Source organism: Fusarium flagelliforme (assembly GCF_020744385.1).
Source record: "Fusarium flagelliforme strain FIESC 12 MPI-CAGE-AA-0113 chromosome Unknown B0J16scaffold_2, whole genome shotgun sequence".
NCBI lineage: Eukaryota > Fungi > Ascomycota > Sordariomycetes > Hypocreales > Nectriaceae > Fusarium > Fusarium flagelliforme.
In genome coordinates this window covers 2,034,339-2,054,704 of record NW_025763504.1, presented here as the reverse complement: position 1 = coordinate 2,054,704, position 20,366 = coordinate 2,034,339, and the positions used below count along the sequence as shown (strand labels likewise).

Here is a 20,366-nt window from a genome sequence, read left to right as displayed (position 1 = left end):
AGGGCATGACGACTCAAGTATTGCATCATTAGGCTCTTGAGTGGTTCCCAATCGTAGCCGAGGTCAAAGCATGGTTCGGTTTGATAGAATCACTTGCCATGTAGTTGAGTCGAGGTCTCTCGTGAGAAGAAATAGTGAAATGCATGCAACCAATAGAAATCAACCGCTAGACATATTTAATTACTTCAATGTAAGGTAATTACAACCGACAGTTTGTGGCTTACATGGATGGGAAGGAGGACCCTTTGGGTAACGCACCTACCTTGGGTTGTCAATTGCATCACTCAACCAGTGCCTTCCTCTTGAATGACTTCAATAGCAATAGGTACTCACGTGAACGACGGCCTTCTTCCATCTACCGTTCTTTCCATAATAATGTACACAGCTTCGCCCAAATCTCCGAAGTTCATGTTGACGTCCACGTACTCACATCGAGGGAAAACTTCCATTGTTGACGATTGTCGAGCACGGATTCAAGTTTGTGCCGTACAACTGACATTCCTGTTACATCACAAGAGATGGACAGGCTTGGCCTTGATCTCCTCGTCCCGCCTTGACGGTACTGCAACCAAGAGAAATGGTCCGCTTAACGCGATCTCACGTTGAACATGCCTCTTTGCTGCTGCCGAATCTCTCGCTAGACCTTGATCTAGGTCATACAATTCTGGAGTCACAGCATTCTTGTTCGAGAATGTCTGTTGCAGCCGGCCTATCGCAGCGGCAGAGAGACCCAAAAGGCCGTTTGCGTTGCATGAAAGCGCTCCGGCAATGGCAATCCCCGGATAGCTCGTATATGTCAAACTGATTTGTTGGACAACAAGACAACTTCCCGTTGTTACAAACAATGTCTCCCTGAAGCCATCATGCCGAGACTTGCTTTTTTCGCATGGTATTGGAGAAAATGGCGATGACCCAACGTCTAAGTGGGAAAACTCAATATGCATATCATACTCATATGTATAGTCGTAGACGGAGGCAACTTTATCATCATGCCAGGTTTGATCTTGAACCCTGACTCGAGTTGTCAAAATGTTACCAAACAGGGCAAACTTGTCCTGGCCGTGATACCCAGATGAACAATGCTTGAATTACGACGGCAGCTTGAAAAGACGCACCTGTCTCCCCGTCCGTGGCTCAAATAGGAGTTGCAACGTTGACAATGCACCTTTCCGAGACCGAGCCGTCTAAGCTAATCTTCCGGAGCAGTACCAATTACTACCATATCAAAATCTGCATATATCATCTCCCCATCTCAATAATTCTGAACTAAAGACATCAATTCACAACGTTCATTCAAGCGACCCAGTCATCATGAAGCCGCACAACTTCTTGCAAGCCTTAGTATTCACCGCTTCAGCTATCGTGAATGCCGGAACGAAACCCAGACCTGCAGTTAGCTCTTCAAGTTCTGGCAGAACGAGTAATGGAGAAACTCGCAAGTTTATCGTCGAAGTCGAGCCGGTAATAGAAGTCAGTCCTGCTCTCAAATCATTCGCTCACACTCGCAGAACCATGGCCTAGCTACAGTGACCCGCCAGTTTCTTATGAAGCCCGACAAACACAGGCCGTTATTCCAGAGCTTTGACTGCAGCGATGTTTTCAATGGAATGGTGGTAGAAACTGACACGGATAATACGGATACACTATTCCAGATGGAGGGAGTTGTCAATGTCTGGCAAGCACACACAGTGTCGATGCCAAAGGTTGAAAAGTCAAAACATGGCCCGTCTTCCTCGATAAGAAACTATTCTATTCACCATTGGACTGGTGTCGACAAACTACATGCTGCTGGCATACGTGGTAAAGGGGCTACTGTTGCTATAGTTGACACAGGCATCGACTATACACACAAAGCGGTATGTCAAGATGTGTTCTTGACCTGCATCCGCTAATCTCGTCAAGCTTGGAGGATGCTTTGGCCCCGGATGCAAAATCAAGGGTGGTTACGATCTCGTGGGAGCTGAGTGTAAGTTAAAGCAATATCTTTTAGATCGACTTGAGAACTGACACTATACATAGGGGAGACACACAACGAGAAGAAATACCCCAAGCTACCCGACAACGATCCTATGGACTACCAAGGCCATGGGACACATGTAGCTGGTATTATTGCTGCTGAGAATGAATGGTACGTTCCCGGATGACAAGTACGATCAAGTACCTGATTGGAAGAAATTTCTAGGCTCACTGGAGTTGCCCCTGATGCGGAACTTCTTATCTACAAAGTCTTCTCTGATGTAAGTGTGATTTATTTTTTGAGAAATACATGAGGCATCTGGCTTATCAACAATAGAATCCGTGGGAAACTGACGAGGTGACTATCATGCAAGCATTGTGTGATGCTTACAATGCTGGAGTAAGTGATGCTGTGTGTACGTATACACTTTGCTGATGAAACCTTTGTAGGCCGACGTTATCACTTCGAGCATTGGGCAACCGAACGGATGGTCTGATAACCCTTGGGCCGTGCTAGCTAGCCGACTAGTCGACAGAGGAGTTGTGGTGATTGCATCAGCTGGTAACGAAGGGGAGTTTGGACCTTTCTACTCAAGTAGCGGTGCTGTCGGACATGGTGTGCTTGCTGTGGCCGCTGTAAATGTTACCACAAAGCCCAATGCCAACAAAACCGGCGAGGATTATGGACCAATGCCTGTATACTTCACCACCTGGGGACCAACAAATGAGTTGCTTCTCAAGCCCGATATCGCCGCTCCGGGTTTTGACATAACGAGTACCGTCTTGAATCAGAGCTATGAAGAATTGAGTGGGACGTCGATGTCCGCGCCATACATAGCAGGCATTGCGGCCTTGTTCATTGGAGAATACGGTGGGCGTGCTTTCAATGGCGCTGGACTGGGCAAGATGCTTCGAGATCGTATTGCATCAAGTGGGAAAAGTCTACCATTTGTAAACAGCCATCTCGTTCGAAAATTCAAGTCTCCGCCATTTCAAGTCGGCACTGGATTGGTCGACGCATTCAAAGTTCTCAATTACGATACACAGCTTGAATATGAGCCCTTTGCACTCAAAGACACCGAATTATTCAAGCCACACTGGAGTTTCAACATCACCAACACTGGTGGGAGGACGCATCGATACACCTTCAAGCTCGAACCCCAGGCAGGCTTTGATATCTACGATGCGAACTATGGGGTTTCTCTATTATATGGTATTGAACCAAAGAACATTGTACCTCCTGTCAGACTCCCTCATACGGTCTTCATAGAGCCAGGAGAAACAAGAGAACTGAGGTAAGATTTCTTTCTGCTCCATAGCAACCACCGGCTTATGCTTTCAGCGTCACGTTCGGTCTCCCAGATGTTGATGACGATTACTTGCCATTGTATGGAGGTAAGGTATGGATTATTTCTGACCATGGCGAGAAGCTATCCATTCCGTACGGAGGTTCGTCCATCCTTGACGTGGATTCTCATTCTCCTTCCCACTAATACCTTTAATAGGAGCCGCATATGATACAGAAAAGGCATTTGACAACATGTTTATTGTTGAACCATTCGTCACTGATCCCGACAAAGACTTGACGTAAGAAATCCAGCATAACCTTGTGCTTCTCTAACATATATGATAGTTGGTCTTTCAACATCGACAAGGATCCGAATGATTTTATTGAGGTTGGTGGCAGGCTGTCATACGCTTGCCACAACCTTAGATGGGATGTGAGTACCCCGTCTAAACGCAAGGTTTCTGTCCATCTAACAACTACAAGATATTTGAACAAGGCTGGACAGAATCGCTGTGGACCTACCCCCCTCGCATTGGCGAGTATGGATACGTCGGCTCCGCGACAACGATGCGAGATGCTGAAGAGTTTTGGTTCTTTGACCCTTCCATCAATGACCCTAACGACACAGTACCCTTTCCTCTCAAACGAGAACCGCGCGGCTTTCATGTCTTTTGGTGGTTCGGTAAACTCGCCAACGGCACAAGAATATCGCCAGGAAACTACACGTAAGTGATGCAACTGATGTAATCAGAGTACGCACTAACAAGGTGTAGCATGAGATTTGCGGCCTTGAGACCTTATGGGAATCCAAACATTTCGGACCATTGGGACGTCATGTACAGACCTGTGGACAGCAGCATACAGGTGCTGCCGTACAACGATACACGCAGCTCGAATTTGACATACAGGGCACCGCGATACCAGATGCCGAGTCTCGGCAAGGCTTCAATCAAAGGGTAGCCGAGAAGGGGATAATCTACATGGTGTTTGTTGAAGTTGAAAAGTAACAATCCATAATCGAGGTGGTCACGAACTGAGGGCATAAGTAGAGACATTATTCATCATTGTCTACGTGCCTATTCTATATCTCATCGTAACACCTTTTTTTCGTATAGATCTGCGCCGTTTGTCGCTCTAACATTTGTCGACAGAGCAGAATCTACTGCATGTGTTCCCAACCAACTCCGTAAATGCACAATACCGAACGCCATACCCAAATGTTCTTTTTAGCTCGAACAAGAAGCCCAAGATATCGAGTCTACGCCCATTTGCCCAAAAGACTCATCACTACTAGACCAGAGACCAAGCCGATGAACGCAAGGATGGTAGTGAGAACGCTGGCTTCGGCAAGCTCAGCCTTGTGACCATGGCCTCCAGTCATCCAGTCTGCAGCCCACATCTCGACAAGACCAACCCACATGAGGATACCCGCAGAGACAGCGTCGAGCGTACCGATGGCGATAAGGGTAGACTTATCGTTACCGTTGAACTTCTGCAGAACACCAATACCAATGGCCATTCCGATAGGAGTGATAAAGGCAAAAAGCGAAGCAAGACCGAGCTTCTTCTTCATGGTAAGACCGGCAGGGGCAATCTCCTCGTTGGGGATGGTCTCGGTAGCAGCAGGGGGAGCCTTGTCTGAGTCTTGGGCGGAGGATGTGTCTTGAGAAGAGCGAGGAACGGCGGCACCGTGAGTGTCGGCAGCAGTGCCGATAGTAGCGATTCGGCTTCCGAGAGCGATACCCTCAAACATCTGGTGAAAGAGGATGACGACGAAGAGAGTGAGGAAGTATTCATCGCCAGCGACAACGAGGGTCAGGCCAATGACTGGACTGTATTAGGGCTTCGTGTCGACAGAATCAAGGGGTTAAACTTACGAAGAGAGTGGAACAAAATACCAACTTCCATAACAAGAACGCTGAACACCTCGGTGGATAGCCATGCGTTCTTTTTCTCAGCCACGGAGAGATCAGCCGATGCCTTTGTCTTTGCGAGAACAACGCGGTTTCCGATGTATTCGACAAGGAAAGACAGGAAGATACCGGCCATGGCGAGAGCCGACGTGGTACCTTCATAGCCCAAATCACCAATGCATTGGTTGCTGAACATAAGGAACGCGTGGGTGTAGAGCTAATGATACCGGTTAGTAAATTTGACATGGTTTCAAAGACTTTACATACGTGAACAAAGGCGGTAGAGATGATAATACCAGTACCGAATTGCTTCAGCACGATGAGGACAACGTTTAGTTTGCTGGGCACCATCTTGTGCAATAGGATAGGTCCAAAGACACCCAATGCACCCGTGGCCAGAATAACGAAGAGAAGACCGACACGGAGACCAACATCATAGTCTCTTTTGCGAGGTTGGCAAGCTGAAGAGCCGGGACCTGACTCTGCCTCGCTCGTCTCACCGTGGCCGCTTCCGCCTGTGCAGTGTCTATGAAGATTCATTAGCTATCGTCGATGGGTTGTCAGTTATGCAACTTACTCAACACCAGCATGGAAATGGCAATGCTGATTGCTATCAGCTGCCTTATCAGCAGATCCAGTTTCGGTCGCGCCTTCTCCGTGGGCATGGTCGTGACCATGTTCCTCTTCACCTTCCTTATGATTGTCCTTCTCTTCAGACTCAGCACCTTCAGCTTTGACAGAAACATCTTTACCATCCGAGTCCACACAGAACCTAGTGAGTATGAGTTAATAGTGGCCACCAATAATTCGAAGCTCTAGGACTTACGTATCAGAGCCATGAGAGTGGCAGTCAGTGTATTGAGAGGGAACATCGGTAGTGGCAGTGACCTTGATGTCCACTAGGTACTCTGTCTTACCAGCGAAACAGTATCTAAGCGCGAGGTTAGCCGCCAGTACCTCGGTCTCGAAACAAGCAGGTATTCACTAACAGGTCTGAGGCGTGGAGATGGCATCCTGTGATAGCAGTGACCTCTGGCGCAGCTGCTGTGCTTGAGGGGGCCTGGGTGGCTCTAGGAGCAATATGGACATTGCCAGCAGCTGCAGAAGCCGCAGAGAAGACGACGCCCCATTTGGCGAGGGACAAAGCGGAAGCGTACATATCGAGAGACGGATCACGGCCGAAGATCTTCGCTTTGTTCCGTTTTTGTTTCGATTCGAGCCTGCTAGCTATTGTTTACGGCACGGAAATGCCGGGAAAATACGTCTAAACAAGCAGGATTTATGCTTAAATTGTCAAGAGGCCAATGGAAAGAGAATTGAGACTTGAAACTGGCCACAAGGGTTGTTGGAAGATGACAGCAAAGATAGTTTTGGGAGGAAGTCGGGGGTATCTCTATATTTCTTTGAGGGAGAGAAAGCGGGAGAACAAAGTTAATGTCTCAAACTCTTCTCGTATATCGGTCCATTGCCACTGGGAGAAGGTCCAAGATACCTGCCTACTCTTGCTTCTGCTGGAGCAGATAGAGTGGATTGGTTGCGAGGACCTTGATGGCTTTGAGCCACTATCGAGCGGGAGATTACCATTTTGGGTTTGCTGTGAGAACCCGGATGGACAATGTCGAGCGTATAATCCCTGTCGCCAAGACTCGGAAATCCAAGCACAATTCGATATATCATTGAGACTCGAGCGTACGTGTTGTCGATATTTCTCTTGACGAGTCAATTGCAACTATTGTGATTCGAAAATAGGCTGAGGGGCAACTGCGAATATCCCGTCATTGGTCCGGTTGAGTAAAACTAGGTTTCTTCAACTTGAAGATCCTCTCTTGACGATGCGGCTCTGATACAAAACTCTGCGGAATCCCCACATGACAGGAGCTAAAAACAAGGTTAAAAAGACTCTCAATCTCCAACTCCATCATCGATCTAGCGAGCAAGCCAATGTGGGAGCCGCCTTCACTGCTGCTCGGCTGTGAGTCTTGGAACTACTAACTCGTCAGAATATATCTCAGATGAACTGTGATGAGGGAGAGGATCGGCAGTGATTCAGCCATCCCATCCCTGCAGCGCCTTGGTAGAAATATCGCATAGCGGAGAAATCATGCTCGAGCTGTTAATCAATCACAGCCTACTCCAGATAGTGTAGCGACACCAATAGAGCGAGTATCTCGGACCTGTGGCTGATTGAGGCTGACTGATAGTGAACCATCGCAGCTGAAGCTTTGATAGCGCGGCGTTTATTGGATGCAGGGTCCAAGGTTCAAGAGCCCGAATGAGTCTGAAATGTCTCTTGATATTGATATGGCGCTCCCTCAATGTCTGAATTAAGATGTGCTCTGCTGATTTAGGTATTGTGGCCGCATATCGTGTCAGCTGGAAAGGCCAAAGCTCAAGCCTTGAACTGAACATGTTTGAATTGAACCGAAACTCTCATGAGAAGTTTGTCGAGAAGGCGAAGGACATCACGAATAGATTCTTTGACTCTGTACCTGACAGATATGGATGGCGATATACAAAAGGCAATCCATCCATCCATCGTGAAACTCAACTTTACTGGTACCCACCAGCTAATCGGCTCTCGACCAATAGTGTCAGAGTAACTACGAGCATAATATTGTGCAGATTATGCAAACCCCATGCATGATCTCGCGTCACCATTTTAATTGAGAACCCACTAAAAACGCGTCTCCCGGGCAATACGCGACCTAATGACGCGACCTAAACCTCCAACATCTTTCTCCCAGGCACTTTTACTAGGACCCTCCATTCTTGACTTGCAATCTGGAGTTTCACAAGCCTAAAATACGTTCATTATGGCTTCACGACCAGAACTAAAGGTAATTATCAGTATTCAACTACTGCTTTATTTCTTCTGCTAATTTTATGTTCAGCTCGATGACGAAGGCGGTTTCATTCGCTTCTTCAAGACTCTACCAGCCGTTAACGAAGACACAATCCGCATCTTCGACCGAGGAGACTGGTACACTTCTCATGGCCAAGATGCCAACTATATCGCAAAGACTGTAAGTAGTCGCCATAGTCGTATCCATCACAATTCTAATTATGTGCTTCAGGTCTACAAGACAACTTCTGTTGTACGACAGCTCGGCCGAAATGACCACACCGGACTACCTTCCGTCACCATGACCATGACCGTGTTCCGACAATTCCTACGAGAAGCTCTACTCAAGTTGGGTAAGCGAATCGAGATTTGGCAGAGTGCTTCCGGCCGCATGAACTGGAAGTGCATCAAGCAAGCGTCACCGGGCAACCTACAAGATGTAGAGGATGATTTAGGAGGCCAGATTGAGTCTGCCCCTATGATTCTCGCAGTCAAGATCTCAGCAAAAGCTTCTGAAGCTCGCAATGTCGGCGTCTGCTTTGCCGATGCTAGCGTGCGAGAGCTGGGCGTCAGCGAGTTTCTCGACAACGACCTATACTCCAACTTCGAGGCACTCCTTATCCAGCTTGGTGTTCGTGAGTGCTTGGTGCAAGTCGACAAGGGCGAAAAGAAGGACGACAAGGAGAAGGACCCTGAGTTGACCAAGTTGAAAAAGATTATCGACAACTGCGGTGTCGCCATCGCGGAGAGACCAGCAGGCGACTTCGGCATTCGAGATATCGAACAGGACCTGGCACGCTTACTCAAGGACGAACGATCAGCATCTCTGCTACCACAGACGGACCTCAAGCTCGCCATGGGGTCCGCAGCATCTCTCATCAAGTACCTTGGTGTTCTACAAGACCCTTCAAACTTTGGCCAATACCAATTGTACCAGCACGACCTGGCGCACTTTATGAAGCTCGACGCAGCTGCGCTCAAGGCCCTTAACCTCATGCCAGGTCCTCGAGATGGATCCAAGACGATGAGTATCTTTGGCGTTCTTAACCATTGCAAGACACCAGTTGGCAGTAGACTTCTGGCACAATGGTTGAAGCAGCCTTTGATGAGCAAGAACGAGATCGAAAAGCGCCAGCAGTTGGTGGAAGCTTTCTATGTCGATACTGAACTTCGCCAAATGTTACAAGAAGAGCACCTTCGATCCATTCCTGATCTTTACAGACTTTCAAAGCGATTTCAACGAGGCAAGGCCAATTTGGAAGATGTCGTCCGTGCCTACCAAGTCGTCATTCGCCTACCTGGGTTTATCGGCACTTTCGAAGGTGTCATGGATGAGAATTACAAAGATCCCCTCGACGAAGCGTACACCACCAAGCTTCGCGACCTTTCTGATAGCTTGGGTAAGCTGCAGGATATGGTTGAGCAGACAGTCGATCTCGATGCTCTTGATCGCCACGAATATATTATCAAGGCCGATTTCGATAAGAGCCTGCGTGTTATTCGTAAGAAGCTGGACCAGCTCGATAAGGATATTCGAGCCGAGTTCTTAGCTTCGGCCAAGGATCTGGGCCAGGAGCCTGACAAGAAAATCTTCCTCGAGACTAGCCACAAGGTCCATGGAGTGTGCATGCGTCTTACGCGACAGGAGGCTGGCTGCATCCGAAACAACTCCAAGTATCAGGAGTGCTCGACACAAAAGAACGGTGTCTACTTCACTACCAAGAAGCTGCAGGCCTACCGACGCGAGTATGACCAGCTGTCTCAGAATTACAACAGGACGCAAAGCAGCCTCGTCCATGAAGTTGTTCAGGTTGCCTCCTCTTACTGTCCCGTTTTGGAACGACTTGCTGGTGTGCTTGCTCATCTAGACGTGATCGTTTCTCTTGCTCACGCTTCAGTTCATGCTCCTGAGTCGTATGTTCGACCCAAGATTCATGCTCGTGGCGAGGGCCAAACAATCCTTCGCGAGGCTCGTCACCCTTGTATGGAGCTTCAAGATGATGTTCAATTCATCACCAACGATATCGAGCTCACGCGCGACAAGTCTTCGTTCCTTATTATTACCGGTCCCAATATGGGCGGTAAGTCGACGTATATTCGACAAACTGGTGTCATCGCTCTTATGGCTCAGGTTGGATGTTTTGTTCCATGTGCAGAGGCCGAGTTGACTATCTACGATTCAATTCTGGCTCGTGTAGGCGCGAGCGACTCCCAGCTCAAGGGTGTTTCGACCTTTATGGCCGAGATGCTTGAGACAGCCAATATTCTCAAGTCAGCTACCTCAGAGTCCTTGATCATTATTGACGAGCTCGGACGTGGCACATCGACTTACGACGGATTTGGTCTGGCATGGGCAATCTCGGAGCACATTGTTAAGGAAATTGGCTGCTCTGCCATGTTTGCCACTCACTTCCACGAACTCACAGCCCTTGCCGACCAGTACCCCCAGGTGCAGAACCTTCATGTCACGGCGCACATCGGCGGCACTGATGCAGCAGCTTCGGAAGCGGATGCCAAACGGGAAGTGACGTTGCTGTACAAGGTGGCACCCGGCGTGTGCGACCAGAGTTTCGGCATCCACGTTGCTGAGCTAGTCCGCTTCCCAGACAAGGTGGTCCGAATGGCCAAGCGCAAGGCCGACGAGCTTGAGGACTTTACCACCAAGCACGAAGATCTGGCCCTGCAGTACAGCAAACAGGACATGGAGGATGGTAGTGCCATGCTGAAGCGAGTCCTGGTAGAGTGGAAGGACAAGGTCAAGGCGGGTGATATGAGCCGAGAGGAGCAAGTTGCTGCTCTGAAGGAGCTTGTTGGGGCAAACAAAGACTTGCAGGCAAATCCTTTCTTCCAGTCTGTCAAGACTCTGTAGATTTTGTAAAGGATACGCTGTTTAAAGTGATATAGCACGGCGATGGGTAAAACAGATATTGAGGGCGTTTATGGAGTCGGGATTAACCCTGGGAATACTGAGAGGGCGTTATATAGTTACAGAATATAGTTGTTTCGAGGCATTTAGCGAATTATAAACTACAGTCCATTGATCAACAGTTGGAATCTGGACTGATTGGTGTATAGCTCTTCCCCAGACTTTGCTTCATTCTTGAACCTCACTTATGCAGGACCGACCGGGGTGACTCATTCTATTGGCTCGCCTTTGCCTTAGTTCTATAGCCAATTCAAGACCTCAACTGCAATTAATACTTTCCGTCTACATCTCCATCAATTGCCATTCTCAACCTCATCAACCGCAATCATGTCTTCCATAACCACCCGCCCAGCAACATCCGATGATCTTCCCCAAATGATCGAGGTTTTCTTTTCCGCATTCTCTGACTCGATCCTCAACAAGCGCTGCTTTCCTGCATCGTCTCCAGAAGTAGTAGCATGGCAAAAAGAACTCATTCGGGAAAACATCGATGACAAGAATGACAATTATATGATCGTTGCGGAGCAAGACTCCCGTATCCTCGGCTGGGCGCGCTGGGTTCGCAGAGAACACCCTCCGGCTGCCAAAAATCTTGAACGGGAATCGTTCCCTTCTTCAGGAGATCAAGAAACCGCGAGGCATTTCTTTCAGCTGAACAATGATGCAACGATCAAGTATGTCGCAGGAGAGAAGCATTGGTTTTTGAGTACAATTGCCGTGGCAAAGGCGGGGCAGCGACGGGGAGTAGGATCTGCGTTGATGAAATTTGGTGTTGAGCGGGCTGATGCTGAAGGTTGGATGTCATATCTCAACAGTTCTCATGCAGGCAAAGGATTGTATGAGAAGTTTGGGTTCAACGTTGTTGGAACGACTGAGTTTCCTGTTCTTGTGGTGCAGTATCATATGCGGAGAGAAGCAGTCAGGGGTTAAGATGATTCTTGGTAACTCTTTCAAAGCCATTCGAACTACATAACTATAAGAGGTTCATGAGGAGAGCAAAAGAAATAATAACTTCATGACGTCTTGGTAACATGATAACAACCAACCATCCAGCAACGCCCACCATCTTGTTTTTGGTGTTTCTTTCGTCTAAATCTTGCTTTCCAGAATCTTTTGTATCCGTAATAGATTTCTAGCGAAGCGTCACATCTGTTTCTAGTTGACCTTTATAACATGATGGTGTACACATTATCGTGAAACGAGGCCTTCACTAACCTTCTTCCACAGGCCATTGCGCTTCCAGGTCCAGTTCTTGAGGAAAGCGGGGTCCATTCCTGTCTCGAAGGCTTCGTTACGGGCCTGGATCTGGGCGTTTAGAAGCGCCTGGCGAGCTGAAGCACCACGGTTGTGGAGTTGAGGCATCCAGTCAATGGCATCGATGGCCAGACTGAAGCGGTCAGTCTGGTTGCGGATGGCCAATTCGAGAGGAGTATCAATGTTGCCCTTCTCCTTGTAGCCACGAACATGCAAGTTGCGGCTACCAGGGCGCTTGTATGTCAGGCGGTGCACCATCCAGGGGTAGCTGTGGAAGTTGAAGATGATGGGTGTGTCATCGGTGAAGAGACTGGTCCACTCCGAGTCTGTAAGACCGTGAGGATGGTCGCTGGGGTGGATCAGCATGAAGAGATCAACAACGTTGACACAACGGATTTTGAGGTCGGGGAAGTGCTCGAGCAGGAGATCGATAGCAGCCAGAGACTCGTGAGTGCTGACATCACCACAAGAGGCCATGACCAGGTCAGGGTCTTGTCCGGCGTCGGTAGAGAACTGGGGCCAGATACCGATACCCTTGGTGCAGTGCTCAATGGCAGCATCCATAGACAGGTACTGGAGGTGCTCCTGCTTATCAGCAACGACTACATTGACGTAGTTGACAGAGCGAAGACAGTGGTCCATAACTGTGGCAGGTTAGTTAAACCATATTGCAGAGATCAGAAGCGGAGCATACCAGAAAGCAAACAGTTGCCATCAGGGGGAAGGTAGATGCGGACGACCTCGGGGCTCTTGTTTGCGACCACGTCTAGGAAACCAGGATCCTGGTGTGTGAAACCATTGTGGTCCTGTCGCCAGACAACAGCAGTCAGGAGGATGTTGAGAGAGGCAATCTTGGCACGCCACTCAACCTCAAGACACTTCTCAATCCATTTGCAGTGCTATATGTATAATCAGTAGGAGTTACAGATCCAAGCATGCGAGTTACGTACCTGGTTGACCATAGAGTCAATGACATGGATGAAAGGCTCGTAGCTGTTGAGCAGACCGTGTCGACCACTCAGGAGGTAACCCTCGAGCCAACCCTCACAGTTGTGCTCAGAAAGCATTTCGACAACACGTCCAGCCTTTGCAAGATTGCCACCGTTAGCATCCTCTTCAAAGTACTCGCCCATCCAGACCTTCTTGCCAGCAGCGTAGACACCGCCGAGCTTGTTGGACTCGGTCTCATCGGGGCCAAAGAGACGGAAGTTGGTCTGGTTAGCGGCAATGACGTCCTTGAGGAAGACAGCCATGTTGGTCATACTGGCATTCATGACGTTTCCGGGGCTGTCGACCTTGATGGCATAATCCCTGAAGTTGGGCATCTTTAGGGGCTTCCTGAGCTGACCACCGTTGGCAACAGGGTTGGCGCTCATTCGTCGGTTGCCTTCGGGGACAAGAGCACGGATGGATGCAATAGGTGCACCCTTGTCATCAAATAGACGCTCAGGCTCATAGCTTCGCATCCAGTCCTCGAGGACCTTGAGATGAGCAGGGTTGGTAGCGGGGTCTGAGATAGGAACCTGGTGAGCACGCCAGTAGCCCTCCAAGTAGTTGTCGTCGATCTTGCGGGGAGCAGTCCATCCCTTGGGACTTCGGAGAACGATCATGGGCCACAGAGGTCGCTGGGCGTCGCCAGAATCGCGGGCCTCCTTTTGAATCTTTCTGATCTCGTCCACGCAGTGTTCGAGAGTAGCGGCCATTGCCTGGTGCATAGATTCGATGTCATCACCCTCGACGAAGTATGGCTGCCAGCCGTAGCCAATGAAGAGGCATTCAAGTTCTCGGTGGGAGATTCGGGCAAGAACAGTAGGGTTGTTGATCTTGTAGCCGTTGAGGTGAAGAACGGGCAGGACAGCACCATCGACAATGGGGTTGAGGAATTTGTTACTGTGCCAGGCAGTAGCAAGAGGACCAGTCTCAGCCTCGCCATCACCAACCATGGTAAGAGCAATGAGGTTGGGGTTATCGAAGACAACACCGAAAGCATGCGAGATAGAATATCCTAGCTCACCACCCTCATGGAGGGATCCGGGAGTTTCGGGAGTGGCATGCGAACCAATTCCTCCGGGAAATGAGAAGCTCTTGAAGAACTTTTGCATACCCTCATCGTCAAGGGTCTTGTCGGGGTAGACTTCAGAGTAGACACCCTCAAGATAGGATTGAGAGAGGACAGCAGGAGCACCATGTCCAGGACCGGAGATGAAGAGAGCGTCAAGATCGTGCTTCTTGATCAGACGGTTAAGGTGCATATATGTGAAGATCTGGCCTGGAGCAGAGCCAAAGTGACCGAGCAATCGAAGCTTGAGATGATCGGCTTTGAGTGGTTCTCGTAGAAGAGGGTTCTCCTTGAGATAGATCATACCCAGAGAGAGGTAGCAGCTGGCCTTGAAAAAGTCATTGTACTGCTGAATTTCCTCCTTGGAGAGGGGCTCGCCCTTGACAGTTGAACGAGCAATGCCAAAGGGCGAGATGGATTTGACCTCCTCCGACATTGGTGGGAAGTATTAGGGTATATGAGAGATGAGGTTGTATAAGAGTTGTAAGTGAGTTGAACTCTTCGGATGAGAGATGGGAAGGAAAGAAGAAAACAGAACTATGTGCAGAGCTCCCAAGACTTCTTATATGAGGAACCAGAAGGGTTGCCAAGAAGGAGGGAAAGTAGAGAGCTGGACATACAGTATAACGGGGAGTGCGGTGAAAGAGGAAAAACTATACCTACCTTGCCTCTCTTACCTGACCTATTACAGTATCTAACAGGCTTAGTTTGAGGTCTTCGCCGCAGATTGGGTAGGGCAAGCCAATGATCCATCGTCCATGGAGCTACCTTACGTAGGTAGGTATGGATAGACAGCCGTTGACGAGATCAGCAGAGGTTACAGTAGGACAGTAATCCAATTGGAAACGGGGAAAGAAGTGATAGTCTCTACACGGCTGAGGGCGTGGACGTAAACTATCCATCGTAACGGATGGCATGGCACGGCACGTAGTAACTGTAACTGGACGGCTTAGACGCAGAAGCAGAACAGCACCTCACAGATGGGCAAGATAGTGGCGCGCGTGGGGGACGTTCCGCCGTCTATCCCCCAAGAGGCACTCAAGAGCGGACGAGGGCCAGGAAGACGGACCGGACAAGAGAGCACGGGAATGGGATGGGCAGCGAAGTGGTCTGCGGTATCAGTTGGGCAAAGGAGGATCAGTCTAGATGGCAGGCCATGCCATGCCATGCCTAGCTTGAATGTTGGTACATAGCCATAACAGCCATCCATCCGTAAATTGATATTAGCCAAGAACGAGTAAAAATGTGGATAGTTTTGACACGTTTTGGAGCTCTGACTGGTGACGCTTGTTGTCGAAGGAAAGTGGTCTGATGCATTTTGATAATGTTTCTTGCAGCCACCGACAGGCACGGCATGTCTAGCGCCACCTCCCTGTGTAAGTAAGTAAGTACCTTAACCAGAGCAAATTATTGCTCGAGGTACGAGAGCAGTAATCACTACTAAAGTCAATCGTAGATGAGAAACAGTGTCGCAACTCTTTCAGATTGCGGCTGAACTTGCAGATCCGAGGCTGACCTAGACAGTCCGGTTGGCAGTACTGTTCAGCGACGATGATGATTGATAGCATCTGATTCGCGAGGATAAAACCGACATGTTGAAACAAGCCCCCCAAGAGAGATGGCATGTTGCCTAGTCGGGCCTTATTTCTGGTTAACACTCGAGGGTCTTTCGCAGCGGCATAATCAATAGGTAAGATGACCGAATTTGCAGGGCTCGAGCTTGCAGGATACGTTTGACATCTGACAAGCAGGGGACGAAGCTGGAGAATGGGGAGCTTTTGATTGGGGCCCCGGGGGGGAAGAATTAGAATTCGACAGGGACAAGGATGTTGATGTTGTCTGTGGAATCCACTGCAGGATCGGGACCAAGACGGGAGGGGGAGAAAGTACAGAGTAGAAAGTCTTCAGTGGCAGGACCCGGCCGCTGGTGGAGTCCTAGACGGCTGCTCTTGCCGCAAGTACAAGAGCTTATTGATGCAGTACCTGCCTCGACGTGTCTGTGCAGCATGAGCAGGAGGTATCCAGACCCTCCTTCCAAGTACCGATTGTGGCTGATCCAACATCTGATGTTAAAAAAGATTCGAGGCAATGTCATGATACTTCACCCTAGCCTCAATTTCACGAGAATTGTCCTTCCTCTCTAATCGTCATGACAGCACCAAACCTGACCTCGCATTCTCTAGATGGTCGGGAGGAACTCACCCGACATGCCGTGTTGGTGGTCTGAAATGCAGCCCAAATTGACCGTCGACCAGCCGATTGGATTCATGGAGACGACCAAAGAACTGGGAAACTTTTTGAAAGAGTCATATTTTGTGGCATGCTTTATGATTTTTGATAATTCATGCAGTTTGTACTACCTGACTGCTGCAACGTAGGGTTACGCACGTTGCGCCGGTGCTTCGTCACCTTCTCCTCTCGTCTCATCCAAATCAACTCACCTCGAAACGAACCAACCCAACGGCCTGACCGAGTTGGTGCATACCTTGGGTCGTTGAACCCCCGACTTCTGAGGTCATATCGAAACCATCTTGCATTATCCTTCCTCTCTTTCGGCCTCACTGTGGTCAATCGCTACTCCGTCTTTTCCTTGTCTCTCCAGTCGATCAACAAGGGCCTCTCTTGGTTCTGAGCTTTCTGGGGAATAGATGAGATACTATGATTCAATATCTTATCCACTTATCTCCTTACATGCGAAGTGTTGTCTGTCCCTCTTGACCATACCTTCTCCGGACACGCCCTTCCAACAAGGGTGTTTGTTGCTCGCGGAGGAGAAGGGAGGGGATCTTTTGAGTTTTTGACTTTTGCATCGTTCTCGTTTTATCCGATGTGACCGAAGCTACATACATACATACAGTTGTACTGATGAGCATCTAGTTCCATGGACCCCATGCACGACACCCGCTCGGCCCTGATCTGATATTACGTCCTTCGCGAAAGCGATCCGCGAAGGATGAGGGGAAAGGATTCGAGCTTACAATCGAGTGCCCATCAAAGGAACCTCGGCCGGTACCAGCTCGAAAATCCAATCACGATTTATTTACAGAGTATCTGTACTAGCTGAGGAATTGCCATGGGACGTGGATAGTAAGTGACTTTACTGTATGAGAGGTGAGAGCTGTTTTGAGAAACAAGCTACCCCTCATTGTTCTCCCATCCAGTCCGTCCTAAGCCAGAGATTCCCACTCCCGCCGGATCCGATCGTGCTTTGGTTCAGCCACCAACCAACCTTAAAGAATAACAGTGAGAATTGGGAAAGGACCTCGCAGCGATGGGTAACTGTCCAGAATCCCATTTCGGCGTGTTATTCCCATCTCTGTGGTTCGTAGGGTTGCTTCACGTAAAGCTTGCAGAAGAGGATACCAAAAAAGGTGTATAACACGGCTGGCTACAGTACACGACAGCAATATCATAACATATCATATGTCGTTAGACCAAGGGCTGAAGAAAAGCGGTCTTTGGCGGATCTTGAACCCCCAAGTGCTGATCTCGTCCTCAAACGACAGGTTGTATCAAGTTTCTTCTGTGTTGGGAATGAGACCAATTGAATTTCTAGACCCTTGTTTATTGTCCCTGTCCATGTCCCTGTCAGGCGTTGCAGTTTGATATGATCTGATCTGATCTAAGCCGAGCCATTTTCTTCGAGCATGGGCATAGCCTTTCTTTCTTTAACAGAAATCAAGCATTTGCATTGTATCTGTTGCCATAGATGAATACGAGTAACATTGAAAAGATGGTCTGTCGATGGAGATTGTTATGATGTAGTGAGGCTGGAATCACATGTTAGTTATCATGAGCAGCCTATGGATCACCCCAGGGTTCGCAACGCTGACGGGTAATGTTTCGTTTACCCCATTTGCAACGGTAGAGAAGCATCAATGCATGGCGATTATCCATGGTCGTAGGGAAAAAGCAAACATGTGGCATCAACGTCTATAAGTTCATTTCCCCCGCATTCAGTATTTAACCATAAATCAGTATTTAAAGAATTGCCATACCCTGTGTTGGGGACAACGGCCCTTTTGAGGGTACCTACTCTTACTGATCTATCTATATCAGCTATTGGACCATATTATATATATACTGTATCTAGTGTGGCATGACCATCAATCGTCATACCTAGCCAACTGCGACGCTCTTAAAACCCCGAGCGGCAATAGATGGAATGCTTCCCCTCCCCCAAAAACAGAAACCGAACGTTTCTGAATGTCTTTGACTTAAATCCTCCAATGAATGGCTCACCGAAGACTGACGTAACGTAACGCGCCCCCGCGCCATTTGTTGATTTATTTAGAGGTTTTATATACCACCCTCCTCCTTCTCCATCTCTACATCTTTGATGTGTAAACATTTCCAAGACATACAATATCATTCAAAAGAACGAAATCTGTTTGATTATTACGATGTTTCCAGTTACTGACGTTGCGCATCGTCCTGAGACACCAAAACCAGACCCGCCTGTCATTCCGAATGAACCAGACGTGCCAGGCGATGATGGAATTACCGATTATCTGCAGTAAATACAACAGAATTTGATTGTTAACGGCAATATTAATTGTTTTATGGTGGGTTTCCAGATGGGAAAGATTGTTTCTTGACTGATCAGAGATGATTAGCATGGACCAAATTGATGAGATGCTCTGTCTTTCAATGGCGTTTTGGGTATGAAGGCGGGGGATACACTTACCATCCCACTGTACGAGATTACATTGCGATTCTGTTTATACTTCATTCTCTTTGTTGATTATTGCTGTAACTCTGATTCATTCGACTATTGGGTTTTTTTTGAATGACTAGGTTAAACCTATTGTACACGTCTAGGTTAGGTTTTGAACCACGGGACATTGAGGCTCATATTAGGAGGCAACAGGTACAAATTGTCAATGCAAACTATTTGAAAAGTCCATCAAGGTCCTTTTAAACGTGTAAACCATGAACCGATACAAGAGAAAAAAACATGGCCTCCATCTCAACTGTTCACATCCGTACCTAACTGCGTCTACCGTTACCGTAAGGTAGGGTTAGCTAGTTGAAACCGCCTACTGGTGTTTTTGGTTGCAATACTCTACGTCATTGTACACAACAACCTCATCCCATCACAGGTCTCTTCAAATCCACCATCAACATCTTCCGCTCGACGAATGATAAAATTGCCTTTGTTGTGAATTCTGACACGTCAGCTAAACTTTGCTCTATTCTATTCTTTTCGCTTCTAGAACTTTCTGCGCTCACCAGCTTCAAGGCGGGCACCACCGAAACCATGAGCGAAGAAGCTTCGAATCAGCCTCACCGTGCGAGCTCTCTCACCCCTGAGATGATAGATTTTGCCAGTAGAATGTACGATGCTGCTAGGAAAGGCGATGTAGCTACCCTGGAGCAGGCTCTCCCTGCGGGCCTGCCTCCTAACCTCACAAATGATAAGGGCGATACTCTGGTATGGCACTTCAGCGTAACTCCACTACCATAGCCCAGAACTCTCATACTGACAATGGAAAGCTTATGCTGGCAGCGTACCATGGTCATGCGGATCTAGTCAAGGTTCTCATTCAGCACGGAGCTGATCCCAACCGTCTAAATGATCGGGGGCAGAGCCCCCTTGCAGGCGCAGTTTTCAAGAAGGAAGATGCTGTGATACAAGTGAGTTAACTTTCTACTTGATAATTCTTACTGTGCTAACCAAAACTCTGCAAAGGAATTGCTCGATGGAGGAGCAGATCCTGAGTATGGCCAGCCAAGTGCGTCCGAATGTGTCACAATGTTTAAGCAGGAAGATGTGTGGAAAGCCAAATTTGAGTCTGCACCTGGAAAGGGACAAGCTGGGAAGACGAGAAGAGCAGAGAATAAGGAATGAGGGTATGGAATACTAAAGAAAGAAGCTAGATACCATCAAGATGAACGTGGTCATCCCTGTTTGAACTGTTATCATCTGCCACCGAGTGTTGAAGGAGGACATACATCTAAAATAGCAACACGAATGCGATATCCTAGCTATATGTTACTACAAGTATGTACGGCAAAGTGTAGAATTGTTGAGGAAAAGATCACCGGTCGCGATAATCTCATGCCTGATGAGTTCCAGTCGCTCGTAAAGGGGTCGGCAATCAACGTTGAAGGATATATGATAACAG

At 48.4% G+C, this 20,366-nt stretch overlaps 6 protein-coding genes across 6 annotated transcripts; 4 read left to right on the top strand and 2 right to left on the bottom strand.

The window, feature by feature from the left end:
* Positions 1-1,311: 1,311 nt before the first annotated feature.
* B0J16DRAFT_368659 (peptidase S8/S53 domain-containing protein) lies at positions 1,312-4,284 on the top strand (the record flags this gene model as incomplete). Its single annotated transcript, XM_046130234.1, has 12 exons — positions 1,312-1,470; positions 1,653-1,856; positions 1,903-1,966; positions 2,020-2,128; positions 2,183-2,237; positions 2,294-2,356; positions 2,407-3,251; positions 3,299-3,405; positions 3,462-3,543; positions 3,590-3,677; positions 3,728-3,969; positions 4,018-4,284. 12 exons carry the CDS (start codon positions 1,312-1,314, stop codon positions 4,202-4,204), a joined length of 2,205 nt encoding a protein of 734 aa, XP_045986318.1. The 3' UTR covers positions 4,205-4,284.
* A 204-nt stretch (positions 4,285-4,488) lies between these two features.
* On the bottom strand, positions 4,489-6,452 carry B0J16DRAFT_59420 (uncharacterized protein). Its single transcript, XM_046134124.1, has 6 exons — positions 6,147-6,452; positions 5,984-6,088; positions 5,735-5,929; positions 5,425-5,683; positions 5,122-5,374; positions 4,489-5,071 (listed from the first exon to the last, which is right to left on the bottom strand). The coding sequence occupies exons 1-6, from the start codon at positions 6,314-6,316 to the stop codon at positions 4,503-4,505; spliced, it is 1,551 nt and encodes a 516-aa protein (XP_045986317.1). The 5' UTR covers positions 6,317-6,452; the 3' UTR covers positions 4,489-4,502.
* Positions 6,453-7,886: 1,434 nt separating this feature from the next.
* On the top strand, positions 7,887-11,077 carry B0J16DRAFT_59358 (DNA mismatch repair protein MSH2). The gene is made up of 3 exons (XM_046134123.1): positions 7,887-7,994; positions 8,049-8,180; positions 8,232-11,077. Exons 1-3 carry the CDS (start codon positions 7,971-7,973, stop codon positions 10,866-10,868), a joined length of 2,793 nt encoding a protein of 930 aa, XP_045986316.1. The 5' UTR covers positions 7,887-7,970; the 3' UTR covers positions 10,869-11,077.
* A 1-nt stretch (position 11,078) lies between these two features.
* On the top strand, positions 11,079-12,318 carry B0J16DRAFT_59462 (acyl-CoA N-acyltransferase). The gene has a single exon (XM_046134125.1). The coding sequence runs from the start codon at positions 11,253-11,255 to the stop codon at positions 11,853-11,855; it is 603 nt and encodes a 200-aa protein (XP_045986315.1). The 5' UTR covers positions 11,079-11,252; the 3' UTR covers positions 11,856-12,318.
* B0J16DRAFT_263861 (XFP N-terminal domain-containing protein) lies at positions 12,114-14,674 on the bottom strand (the record flags this gene model as incomplete). The annotated part of the gene is made up of 3 exons (XM_046123337.1): positions 12,114-12,823; positions 12,874-13,078; positions 13,130-14,674. 3 exons carry the CDS (start codon positions 14,672-14,674, stop codon positions 12,114-12,116), a joined length of 2,460 nt encoding a protein of 819 aa, XP_045986314.1.
* Positions 14,675-19,178: 4,504 nt separating this feature from the next.
* B0J16DRAFT_59295 (ankyrin repeat-containing domain protein) lies at positions 19,179-20,289 on the top strand. Its single transcript, XM_046134122.1, has 3 exons — positions 19,179-19,672; positions 19,735-19,875; positions 19,931-20,289. The coding sequence occupies exons 1-3, from the start codon at positions 19,499-19,501 to the stop codon at positions 20,087-20,089; spliced, it is 474 nt and encodes a 157-aa protein (XP_045986313.1). The 5' UTR covers positions 19,179-19,498; the 3' UTR covers positions 20,090-20,289.
* Positions 20,290-20,366: the final 77 nt, after the last annotated feature.